General features: G+C 42.7%; 1 protein-coding gene across 2 annotated transcripts; it reads right to left on the bottom strand.

The window, feature by feature from the left end:
• Positions 1-307: 307 nt before the first annotated feature.
• On the bottom strand, positions 308-12,432 carry LOC129639073 (zinc finger protein 75D-like). 2 transcript variants are annotated; one of them, XM_055563939.1, is made up of 6 exons: positions 12,154-12,432; positions 9,641-10,164; positions 8,269-8,458; positions 7,485-7,576; positions 7,029-7,155; positions 308-1,235 (listed from the first exon to the last, which is right to left on the bottom strand). In XM_055563939.1, exons 2-6 carry the CDS (start codon positions 10,085-10,087, stop codon positions 526-528), a joined length of 1,566 nt encoding a protein of 521 aa, XP_055419914.1. In that variant the 5' UTR covers positions 10,088-10,164; positions 12,154-12,432; the 3' UTR covers positions 308-525. The 2 variants fall into 2 exon arrangements, with proteins under 2 accessions (XP_055419914.1, XP_055419915.1); XM_055563940.1 differs by lacking the exon at positions 9,641-10,164 and having other exon boundaries at positions 12,154-12,425.
• Between the last annotated feature and the right edge of the window lie 636 nt (positions 12,433-13,068).

The following is a 13,068-nucleotide window of genomic DNA, read 5'->3' as shown; positions in this document are numbered from 1 at the left end:
GGTACTTCTCCCAGGGCAAACACCGAAACTTCTCTTCCTGTTTCAGGATACAGTTCTCTGAACCCTGGGCTTAGGTTGTTCATGTAGATAGGACGATAGCCACAGATACTGCCTCAAACTTAGTAATTCATTCTGAGCTCCCTTCAGAGAAACTGTATACTCTTATGATCCATCTCTCCTGAGAAAGAATAGGAGTAGGATTCCTCACCATCATATATTTACTGAGTACCTGATACCTGAAGAATTTAGATCATGGAGGATGGGGAGGCTGAGTAACCAGACAGATACAAACAGGTAACTTCAGATATACAAGAATGATTCCACTCTTTTATTTATAAAGAATTTTCCAGGTATTGCTGGTAGGCACTGAAAATACAAAGCTAAAAGATACAAGCATAAAACAGAGAGTTTAGATTCCTTTTTGTGAAACATTCCATGTGCCCCTTCTAAAAACACTGTTACTGGCCATCTCAACATTATGCACTCTCATCACATCCAGGATCTAGCTCTAAATGGTGACTTTCCTCAGACTGGAGACACTGGACATGATTCCCTTCTCTTGTGGACTTTCTGGTGTCTAAGAAGGCTTGAACGCCTGCTAAAATTTCTGTTGCATATGCTACAGGTATAAGGCTGCTCACCTGTGTGGGTTCTCTGGTGTTTAATAAGGTGGGAGTTCTGAATGAATCTTTTCCCACATTCATAACATTTAAAGGGCTTCTCTCCAGTGTGAATTCTTAGGTGTGTGTGTAGATTTGTGTTATGACTAAAGCTTTTTCCACACCATGAGCATCTATATGGTTTAATTCCTTGGTGTGCCATTAAGTGCTTATTAAGATCTGAACTCCATCTAAACTGCTTATCACATTGTTCACATTTATAGGGTCTCTCTTCGGTATGAACCCTCTGATGTTTAATAAGGTCAGAGCTAACTCTGAAGCTTTTTCCACATTCCTGACATTTAAAAGGTTTCTCTCCCTCACAGCCTTTCCCATGAACATCAACAGGTTTTGGAAGCTCTTGTTTACAAGTTCTAAGTTTCTTTCTTTTCCTTCCTGGAAAAGCACGAGGTCGTTTCCATACCCTGCATGTACCACCATGATTTACATCGCCCATCGTTGTCTCAGCATCTTTCATGGTGGCCTTTCTTAATACTTCGCATCCTGATGGTTGTATCTCTAATGTAGGAAGAGATACAGGTGGGTCATTTCCAGTGTCATTTTTGAGGTTTAACCCTGTTGGAATAAACAGAAGAATCAGCCATCTGTTTCCCAGAACAAGAAAACTGTAGGCATGGAAGAAAAATCAATGCTGACAGCTTTTTAAAAATACAGGAACAAGGGATTTTTGGTCCAATCTGGACAAAATGGCACAGACCCATTTTTCCCTGGTCTTCCTTTCTGGGCACAACTACAAATCCATTCAAGAATGCAAGATACAATGAACAGAGAATTCTATAAAGTGGTAAGAGCAAAATGGTTTGGGATTCCAGGACTAGAAGAGTAACACAGTAGGTATCTTACATCCCCACATCCAAAAATGTAGGCAACCCAGATCTCGTGTTTTCCAAATCTCAACTGAGCAACAGAAGGCTACCTGAATAGGCTCACTCCATCCACAATCAGAAACGGGAAACCGTCTGACAACATCAGAACTCCAATCGGAGACATCAGATTTGTCATGCAGAACTAGCAAGATGGACCTAGCTAACCAGCCACTAGCAGCCGGCCCCAGGAAGCCTCTTCATCCCTACGGGTCAGAGATTCCCACTGAGAGACACTCTAGCCTAAGCAAAGATCTTCCTCATTCCTCACTCTCTGGCAGCATGAACAGGAGCACATGGGAATCCCAGCAGTACCACATAAATCAAGGAGACCAAAATAGTACCATAAAGGCTCTGAAAATTAAGTTGTCACTAGACACATATTCCACAAAGTAGAAAAGAACTTACATGCTAAACTAAAACAGAGTGACTGCCCATTAAAATATTTAAATAGGACTCAGACTCTCCTAACATAATAGACAAAATGATCAGGATACAAAAAAATAAATCACACAGCACACCTAGAACCAAAAAAAAACCCAAAAACAAAAAAACCACAACTTGAGTGAGAAAAGGCAATCTGACAAAAATGGAATCAGATTGGTAATCAAAACCAGAAAGACAACAGAAAAATTTTAAATATATGGGAACAAATGGAAATGTACTTCTAAATAATCCATGATTCAAAGAGAAAGTCTCAAGGGAAATTTAAAAATACATACTTAAATGAAAATGAAATTATATAATATAATCAAAATATATGGAATGCAGCTATAGGAATGCTCAGAGGAAAATGTATAGCCCTAAAGGCACACAACAGAAAAGAGGAAAGCTCTCAAATAAATAATCTAAGTTTCTACCTCAAGAAACTAGAAAAAAGGGAAAATAAAAATTGAAGGAATAATAAAGATCACAGCAGAAATTAAACAAAAAACTTGCTCCTCAAAAAATTAATAGAACTGATAAACCTGTATTAACTTAGACAAAAATGAAAGAAGATGCAAACCATCCATATCAGGAAGGAACTGGGTCTATCACTACACATTCTGCAGCAATTAAAGAGATAATAAGGGAATACTATCACCAACTTATGTTCACAAATGTTAAAAGTAAGGGGAAAATGGGTAAATTTCTCAAAATCTACAAACTACCAGAATTCAACCAGTGTGAAATAGATAATCTGAACAGCACTCTGAAAATTAAAACTTGAATTCATAATTAAAAAGCTGCCAAAACAGACATCTCCAGATTCATATAGTGTTACTGGAGCGTTCTACAAAATATCTGTACAATTAACACCACTTTTATATCATCTTTTCCAGAAAAGAAGAACTATTACCCAAATCATTTCATAAGGCCTGTAATTACCCTGATAACAAAATCACACAAAGACAGTACTCAGAAGGAAAACTACAGACTAACATCTCCCATGAACTTCAACACGAAAATCCTCAACAAAATATTGGCAAGCTGAATGTAACAATATGTAAGCATTATATACCGTGATCAAGTAGGATTTCCATATTTGAAATCAATCAACATAACCCACCATATATCAACCAGCTTTGAAAGATCATAATCCCATTAACTGACACAGAAAAGTATTTGACAAACCCTACATCCATTAACGATAAAAAAAACTCAAGAGGGACTTCCCTGGTGGACCAGTGGCTAAGATTCCACATTCCCAATACAAGGGGCCCAGGTTCAATTCCTGGTCAAGGAACTAGATACCGAAAGGACGCAACTAAGAATTTGTACGCCACAACTAAGAGTTCACACACTTCAACTAAAAAGATCCCGAGGGCTGCAATGAAGACCCAGCACAGCCAAAAATAAATAAATAAAACCCTAGTAAAGTTAGGAATTTATCAACTTGATAAAGTATCAATAAAAACCCTGCACTAACATTACATGTAAAAGTGAAAGACATAATGTTTCCATGATAAAATTGAGAAGAAGGCAAGGATGTTTGCTCTCACCATTCTTATTCAACATTGTACCAGAAGTTGGACCTACTGCAACAAGGCAACAAATAAAGAAATAAAAATCACTGTAGATCATGTGACTATGTATAAAAACCCCAAGAAATTTACCAAAAAAAACCTTCTTAGAACTAATAAGCAAGTTCAGTAGGGTCACAGGATAAAAGAAGAAAACATAAAATTAGAGGCACACCTATATAAAAACAGTGAACATTTGTTTTAACAGAAATTTAAAATAACAATAAAAAAATAAATAAAAAGCACTGTAGATCATGTGACTATGTATAAAAACCCCAAGAACTTTACAAAAAAAAAATAAACCTTCTTAGAACTCATAAGCAAGTTCAGTAGGGTCACAGGATAAAAGAAGAAAACATAAAATTAGAGGCAGACCTATATAAAAACACTGAACATTTGTTTTAACAAAAATTTAAAATAATACCATTTACAGTTGTGCCAATGAAAATTAAATGCTCCTGCATATACTTGGCAAACATGTAGAGGATCTGCACACTGAAAATTATAAAAAGTAGATGAACAACTATATGCCAACAAAAACATAGATAAAATAAATTTTTTTCTCTATCAAAAAGTTGGTGATGAGACTTCCCTGGTGGTCCAGTGGTTAAGAATCCACCTTCCAATGCAGGGGACTCAGGTCTGATCCCTGGTTGGGGAACGAAAATCCCACATGCCCCAGGGCAATGAAGCTAGCACCCTGCAACTAGCGAGAGCCCTCGAGCTGTAACTAGGGAAGCCTGCACACCACAGTAAAGACCCAGTGTAGCCAAAATAGATAAGTAGATAGCATTTTTTAAATGATGAAAGAAATCAAAGAAAACTTGAAAAACATACTGTGTTCATTGTTTGGAAAAATCAACACAGTAAAGATATCATTCCTCCTCAAATTCACATATAGCTTAATGATATTTCTAGCAAAATTCCAAAAAAGTTTCTTATAGATAAGCGTATTCTAAACTTTACATGGAAAGGCACAGGCCCTAGCATAGCTTAAAATAAAATTTATCTTGACAAAAGAATAAAGTGGGAAGAAAGCCTCTATTTGATTCGGGCTTTCTATACTGTATAGCTACAGTAATCAAGACAGCGCAATATTGGCAGAGGGAGAGACACATAACTCGATGGAACAAAACAGATACACGAGTATGCCCAACTGATTTTGACCAAAGTGCAAAAGCAATTCAATGGAGGAAGGCCAGCCTTTTCAATAAACAAGGCTGAAGCAACTGGACCTACACAGGCAGAAAAACAAATGCGCTTCAATCTGAATTTCGTATCTTATATAGAATCTACTCAATATGAATCACAGACTTAAATGCAAACTTAAAAAACTTGTAGGAAAAACATAGAAAATTTTAGGGATCTATGGCTTGCCCTGATAGCAAAAATACAATCGGTAAAAAGAAAAGTGAAAAATTGGGCATCAAAATAAAAAACTTACTCTGTGGAAACCCATGGGAAGGGGATAAAAAGAAAAATATACAGACTTGGGGAAACTACTTGCAAACCATATACACAAGAAAGCACTACAATCTATAAAAGAACTCTCAAAATTCAACAGTTAAAAAACAACCTAATGAAAACCATGGCAAAGGCCGTTTCACTGAAGATAATATAAAGATGGCAAATAAGCACATGAAAAACTACATCATCATCAGCTATTAGCGAAATGCAAGTCCAAGCCACAATGAGATAACATTACATACTTAACAGAAAGCCAAAAAAATTTTAAAATGTTAATACTATTAAACAATGGCAAGAATGTGGAGAAACGATCACATCCATTGCTGGCTAGGAAGGTCGAATGATGCAGCCACTCTCAAAACCAGTTTAGCATTAAACATCTAATTACCATATGAAACGGCAATTTCACTCTTTCACTCTCTATCCCAGAGAAACGAAAACTTACCATCTCTACACAAAATTCTGTACAGGAATGTTCATGGCAGTTTTATTCACAATAGCCCAAGACTGAAGACAGCAAAAATACCTTTCAATGGTTTATCAATATTATGGAACACTTCTCAGCAGTAAAAATGAATGAACTACTGATACACACAATAACTTAGATGAATTTCCAGGGAATTATTGTGAAGGAGAAAAGTTAATCTCCCAAAGCTGTATTTTTGAAATGACAAAATTTTTAAAAACTGTAAGCAGATCAGTGGTTGGCACAGGTTGGTGACGAGGTAGGGTGTGGGAGGGAAGGGTGTGTTGTTATATGGATAAAAGGGCAACAGGAAGGATCCTTGTGGTAATGGATCTTGATTGGGGTGGTGAATATACAAACCTCCACATGTGATCAAACCTTATATAACTAAATACATACACACCCACAAATGAATACAAGGAAAAATGGAACTATGAAAAAGGTCAGTGGACTGTACCCATTTTATTATCCTGGTTGTGACATCATATACATTTGCAAAAGTTATCACTGAGGGAAAAATGGGTAAAGTGTATATGGGTTCTTTGTATTACATTTTAAATATGCATGTGAATCTACAAATAAGTCAATAAAGAGGTTAATTTTTAAAAATATATAGGAACAAAATCTTAAAATTGTTAAGCCTTTATAAAGGCTCCTATTAAGGAATTTTCTACTCTTCCTATATGTACATTTACCTCAAAGAGACTCTCCAAGAATGTCCTCGAACTCTTTGGGAGTTGGGTCTATGGTTCTTGGCCTTGTGCTAAAGGGACGTTGGGTCTATGGTTCTTGCCCTTGTGCTAAACAGGTCACTTTAAGTTTAGGGTGCAATGATAATGCTCTGAGAATAAAACCTGGAGGTCATGGACTGCCATCTAAATTCCAGACTATTTTCAGAAAAAGTGAATAACTCTCTATACTTTTATTTATTCTAAACATTTAAATGGGCGGAATCTTAAACTCACTATCTTCTTTATATTCTACTGTGGCTGTGGCTGGATGTGCCATGAGGAAGCTAGGAACTAACCCTAAGGACACATGGAAACGTCATGGGACAGGAGTCCTGTGGTATTCCAGCAGACCTGGTTAGAGATGAGGCAGCGGAGACCAGGATGGTTAAGAGCAGAAGAGGTTGAGACATGGTTGTATTCAGGACCTATTTTGAAGACAGAGTTAAGAGTACTTGCTCCCTGATTGGCTGGGGGGTAGGGTATAACAAAAGGACTGGAAAAAAGGATAACTGGAGGTTCGGGGCCTGAACAACTGGGTAAACTGTGCTTTCTACTGACATGGAAAAGATCTGGCAAGAGTGGGCTTGCAGGGTAGGGCAAGAGTATGATAGATCACGCAGTCTACTTAGGAGAAAGATGTGTATCTGTAAAAAGCTCTCCAGGTGATCTGGACCTGCCTTCCCTCTCCCTCACACCATCAAGCTGAGAACCAACCCACTGCTAGGACACTGGGACACTCTCACAGGTGTGCATTTTCCATGAACTGAGGATGTAACAGTTTGCTCAATTGCTGTACAAAGGAAAGGAAGACTCTTTACCTACAGAGGCGACATCCTCATAGACATCCTGCATTACATCAAGGTAGAGGGTCTTCTGATCAGGGGTCATTATTTTCCATTCTTCCTTGGAAAAATACAAGGCCACATCTTCAAATGTCAATGGACTCTAGAGAAGAGAGGAAGTTGTAGTTCAGTACTCGCTACAACAGAAGCCATCCTATCACTCATTTCTGAATTACATGGGAGGCCAGTTACCAAAAAAGTTAAGAGAAGATTCAAGGGAAAAGGAGTGAGATGACACAAAAGGTGCCCAAGAGATCAGGACACAGCTTGGGAGGTGCCCAATCCCACAGCGCCAATTCTAGTTGCCTAGGGAACACCCGGGGCTAATGTGCCTCAGAGCATCTGCTGTGTAAGGCAGGATCATGCGCAGCAGAGAAAATGAGACAAGGCCACATTCAGGCTGTCTGAAAACGCTTGTAAAGTACAGCTCACCAGGGACTCAGGCAAGGTGAGCTCAGATATCATGTTCCAGCTTGGGGTGCTTTTCTGTTTAGAAAAGGTTGGACTCTCTTCAGCAGGCACAGCTGTGGGGAAGAAGAAAGAAAAAAAAAATTTCTGTTTATGAATACCCCAAACCAACTTCTACAGTTTAGGACTCCGTCAGTAAAGACGGCTCACCTTCACGTGTGTGTGTGCACACGTGAGCTCACACATGTGCACCCGAAGTGGCCTTCTCCTTATAAACTAGAACCAAAAAGCCACCACTCCACAGAACTGGTTCCCAGTTTTCATTAAATGAAAGGAAATCCACTGCTTTTCCTCTCATTAAAGAAAATGTTCACTGAGCTAGGCAAGCATTAGAGGTGTTTGAAAACTAAAACCTTGGTGGGAAACATGGGCGATTTATCACTTTTTTCCTGGTGTACAATTCTCTTCCCATTCTGCCACTGACAGCCCATTTCTGATCCCAATTTCTCCTCTAACTTCTAACGGTGAGATGACCCCCCACCTTGTCCCTGCTCTACCTTCTTCTCCCCTCTCAAATTTCCATAGAGAAAGGTCCACATTGTGAATACCAGGGTTCTGTGGTTTGGATGCTTCTGTACCCCAGAATGGCCTTCACCTTCACTCACCACTGACCTACTACTGTACTCCCACTAGAAAGACATCCTAACTGAAAGCATGATTGGGCACCTGGAAAATTCCCACGGAATGCTCCCTGAACCAATTACTATCACAGCTCCCAGGAGAATATAATTATGATGAAACTCCTCACCTCCTTCATCCACAGGCTGGCTTTCTTTCTGAGTATTCCAGCCCGGCTCCTGCAGTACCTGGTATATATTCGAACATTCTTCCTGGAACACACCCATTGGTTGGGGCTCTGCTGGCTTCCACTTAAAGCCTGGGGCCACTTCTGTTCCTCCCAAGAGCGCTGTGTCATTTCCCAGTTCATGGGCTGTGACCTACAAATAACCCCCATCCTCATTAGAAAAGAGCTTTTGGTTTTGGGGTGGTGATGGAAGAACAAACAAGAGTAGAGTCCAGGTTTGGGGAGTGTGTAAGGAAATTTTTAAAAATGAAGAGATATATTGCGCCATGATCCTCTCACAAGGAACTGTACACATGATCTGGGAAAATCAGATTAAAATGAGAGAAGCTATGACTGTTGCTTGCCTCCATAGCTCCTTGGACAGCCATAGCTCAGGCTACGAGCAGGGTAGGGGCAGGCTGCCTGTTCTCTCACTGCCTCCAATCTCTTGCTTTCTAGACTTGGATCCTTGATTTAGTGGACTTTTATTTTCTAGTTTCCTCTAAAGAATAAGAAAATGAATAAAAGAGGGTTTTCTGTCAGTTGGATTTTCCAATCCTCCCACGTCCAGGGAACAATTTCATGGAGAAAGGGGATGCAGCGGAGGAAAAAATGGGGGAAGAGCTGGATTCAACTTTCCGCCATACACTTCAGGTGTATAAGACACTTGTGCTCCTCAAGGCGGGGCTCTCAAGGAGAAGTACGCTGCCATCTCCCCAGGGCAGGCCTGGTTACCCACTCACCAGCAAGGCCAAGCCAAAGCATGAAGGCAGGCCACGGAGATGCTTTTCTCCTGGCCCTGAGATGTGTGTTCCCAGCCCAGAGAGCACCACCCCTCAGCATTCAGATTTTCTCCATTTTACTGTTAGCCTTTTTCTTCTTTCTGATCCTTGTTTGCCTTTTCTCTTTCCATTTCTTCTCTTTCTTTGCAGTCTCCCCAGAAAGGTTTGATTTACACTTTGGCTGCTACCCTCTCCTGCCTTTGACCTTTAAAACCCTGCATTCGGAGGTTTTTTTTCCTCCCTTCTTAGCATTTTCTTGCCTTTTATTTCTTGGCTGCTAAGTCCTGTCTCCCTGGCCATGCTAGGCCAGGCCCACCACCTTCACTTCACCCTGGCCCTAAAGAGGGCAAAACGCATTTCTTTTTCTAAGGCCAGGAAAAGACTCTCAGGAACTCCCAAACCTGGAAGCTGTCACTGCAAGCCTGTGATTTCAGATTGCACTTAGTTATTCTAAAGGAACAACAGAAGAGGGACTTAATCCATCTCATTCTCCAATTATTGACCCCACTCTCACCCTCTTTCACAGTGTACATGTAAGGAATCTTTCTGCTCACCTCATTGCTTATTCCACCAGATTCTCTCTGAAAGCGGTCTACCAGGGCCACAGCCTCTTTGACGTTCTGTGGATGATACTTCTGCACCCAGTTCTGGATATGACTGGGCAGAACGTCCAGGAACTGCTCCAGCACCAGCAATTCCAAGATTTGCTCTTTTGAGTGGATCTCTGGCCTCAGCCACTGAGAGCATAATTCCTGCAGTTGGCTGACGGCCTCATACGGTCCAGGTGCGTCATGATAACAGAAGCTCCGGAAGTGCTGGCGAGCACTCTCAGGATTAAGACTGCCCATCTGTGGGCTGGATTTCTTACTCTTATTGGAACTCTCTTTCACAGACCTCTTAGTCCCCTGTAAAACCTCCACATGTGGGTACAAGCATGCATGCGCCTTCACAGGGCTCATCATTATTTGCTCTGGGAACAGCTTTTCTCCTACTTGTGACATCCTCCTGGGCCACCTGATAACTGAGGCCTTGTCAGGTTTGGTACAAAACCAATGAGTGGATCTTCTCCCCAAGGGCACTGAGAGAGGGGAGGAAAAAAAAAGTACACATCAAGAAGAAAGCCACATGACGCACATTTACTACTTATAGTTATCAGAGAAGAAGAACAGAAAGTTATCAGAAAAGGAGGAACAGAAAGTAACCGTTCTGCCTCCTCTTTAAAATTAACTGCCACTCGAGAAGGCTCAAGACTCAGGACATGTTTTCAACCTTTCCTCTGTTACCCAGCTTTGAAACAAATATACAACTCTGGAAAGACAAATGTTAGTTCATCACTTTTTCTTTAAGGTTGAGGGATGAAAAAACTTACATGCATTTGCTAAAAGAAGCTTTGATGTTATCCAATACATAATCTGTGCACTTCCTGTCCCACCTTTATAAAGGTGGGTATTTGACTTTTATAAATGGGGGTATTTGACTTTCTCTACATTTTAATAGATCATTCCAGTTTCTTATGCTCAGTGAGATGAGGGACAACTGCTCTGTCCCTTCATCTTCTTATGCAGACTGATTCCTTTGCTTCATGGAACATCTACATTCTCTTTTCCATCATGTTAATACTGGAAGGGAAACTGAGACACCCAGATCAGAAAAAAATTAGAGAAAAAGTAACCTTATTCCTTTCAGCAAGTTTCCCCCACTAAGCTATCAGATGGCATTACCACTGCTTCTTTGGCACCTCCTGGGAACACTTATGAATGTCACAGTGCCCCTTTCTCAGAGAAGGCAATGGCACCCCACTCCAGTACTCTTGCCTGGAGAATCCCAGGGAGGAGGGAGCCTGGCGGGCTGCTGTCTATGGGGTCGCACAGAGTCGGACACGACTGAAGCGACTTAGCAGCAGCAGCCCCTTCCTACATATGTATGAAAATTTCTCCTCACTTTACTAGAAAAACTGACAGCTGGCTTTGTTTACAAGATATCCAAACGTCACACTCTTTAAAAAAAAAAAACAAACGGAGGAACAGTGACAATTAAGGTTTTTCGGAAACAAGAAAAGTCCTAGAAAAGGTAACCCTTGTCTTGACTTGACATTTCCTCAGGGTCATAGAGATCTTTAAGCAAGGCTGACGATGGCCTTGAGAGTCCGATTTTCTCAGAGGGGACCCAAGAGAAACAACAACAAAGCTCTTTCAAGGAAGCCACAGGTGTTCAAAGAAATGGCTCGAGAGGTACACGGACACTTCCTGCATTTCTCTGTCAGCAGAAACTAATGTCTTGGAGGCTGAAATGACCTCTTTCTCGGAGCTTCCCTGCTAGCTCAGTTAGTTAAGAATCCGCTTGCAATGCAGGAGACCCCAGTTCGATTCCTAGGCCGGGAAGATCTGCTGGAGAAGGGATAGGCTACCCACTCCAATATTCTTCGACTTCCCTTGTGGCTCAGGTGGTAAAGAATCCGCCCACAATGTGGCAGACCTAGGTTCGACCCGGGGTTGGGAAGATCCCCTGGAGACGGGAAACGCTACCCACTCCAGTATTCTGACTGGAGAATTTCATGGACTGTATTCGAAAAGAGTTGGACACCACTGCGCGACTTTCAAGTTCACCAGTAATATGCTCGTAAGCCAGCAGAAACGGGCAGGTTTCGCTGGGTGCACTGGCAGGCCTTACCGCTCTATGGCCCACCTACACCTTCTGGGTCCAAAGTACCAAAAGCTCTCAACACACCAGCAGCCTCCGAGTCTACTTCAGCAGCAACCCTGGGTTTGGTTTCCACACGGTGTACCAAAGTTTGCTTCCGCAGGTTAGATATGACTATAAGTGCCTGCCTGAGGACCGGCCTCCTCGAGAACAGGTATCGCCGGGTCTCAGACCCACCCGCCGCCCGGCAAAGCAGCCACAGCGCAAAGCAGCCACAACGCAAACGAAAAGGCCGCCCGCCCCGGCTAACTTCCGTCCGGCCTTCCCGCCACCCGCGCTGGCTCGTGAGGTATCTCTAAGGGTATGGCTCGTTGTTTCTCGAGGCTCTCCTGACCAAACCCCGAAGGAAAATCAGCTTCTCGATTACCTCCACCCAGCTCTGGCTTCCGTGGACGCCACTTCCCTCTTCCTGGGCTCGGCTATGATGTCACCACACCTCACGCCGTCGCGAGGAGGAAGGCAGGTCCGGGTTCCCGCGCCCCCGGGGGCGGTGCCGGGAAGGCGCGAGGCCCCGGGCGCGCGCGGACCTTGGAAGTTCCGTCCCCGGCGCGACCCCTCTAGCGCCTCGAGACCGTACCCCGGCTCGCCATTTCGGGGTCTCGTGCTGTGGGCCGGGCGCCGACCGGAAAAGAAAGGATGGCTTCCGGTGGCTGCGTGATATCCACGCCCATCACCACCCTCCCCAGAGCTGTGTATTCGCGCCCGCGCGAGTCCGGAAGTGTCCCGCAGGTCCGCCCCATCCTGGGTTCAGCCCCGGATGCAGACAGTTCAGGTCAGCGTGTCTCGGGCTCACGGGAGTCCTAGCGGCGCCGCGAAGGAGGCTGTCTTCTGCGAGCGTCCCCGATCTCAGATCCCCCCGACTTGCCGCGTGTCTTGCATCCAGATTGTTACTGAATCGCGTTCCAGCAGCCGGTGGCTTTTTCTACCGGGAAGTTCGCCTGGTTAGGACCCCTATCTCCGAAAGTCATCGCTAGAATTGTCCTGGGACTGGAGTTGAGGCTTTTGGTCCTCCTGGCCAGACCCCTCGCTGGATCAGGAGCAGCAGTCCCTGATATTTTAAAAATCCTTTTCTGGTTTGCAGGCACGTGTTTCCCAACTATTATTGTTTATTCTTATTAGGTAGGTTTTAACCTCATGGTGTCCCTTCCATTTATATTTCTCTTTGACATATAAAGAAATTCAGATACAGGACGCGGCGTCCGCCGAGTCACGTGGATTACAGGAGGCAGATTTTAGACCAATGTAGGTCTCCTGTTGTCATACCCCATGCTTTTGCTACTAT

Source organism: Bubalus kerabau, chromosome X (assembly GCF_029407905.1).
Source record: "Bubalus kerabau isolate K-KA32 ecotype Philippines breed swamp buffalo chromosome X, PCC_UOA_SB_1v2, whole genome shotgun sequence".
NCBI classification, from domain to species: domain Eukaryota; kingdom Metazoa; phylum Chordata; class Mammalia; order Artiodactyla; family Bovidae; genus Bubalus; species Bubalus kerabau.
The sequence above is the reverse complement of the archived record's forward strand: the minus strand, read 5'-3'. Positions and strand labels throughout refer to the sequence as shown.

Excerpts from the sequence above, each read along its gene's own strand:
- LOC129639073 (XM_055563939.1), bottom strand. The coding sequence starts at position 10,087 with ATGTCACAAGTAGGAGAAAAGCTGTTCCCAGAGCAAATAATGATGAGC. Across the intron at positions 8,459-9,640 it reads CTGGTGGAATAAGCAATGAG|GTCACAGCCCATGAACTGGG; the intron begins GTGAGCAGAAAG and ends GGTTATTTGTAG. Across the intron at positions 7,156-7,484 it reads TCACCTTGCCTGAGTCCCTG|AGTCCATTGACATTTGAAGA; the intron begins GTGAGCTGTACT and ends TCTCTTCTCTAG.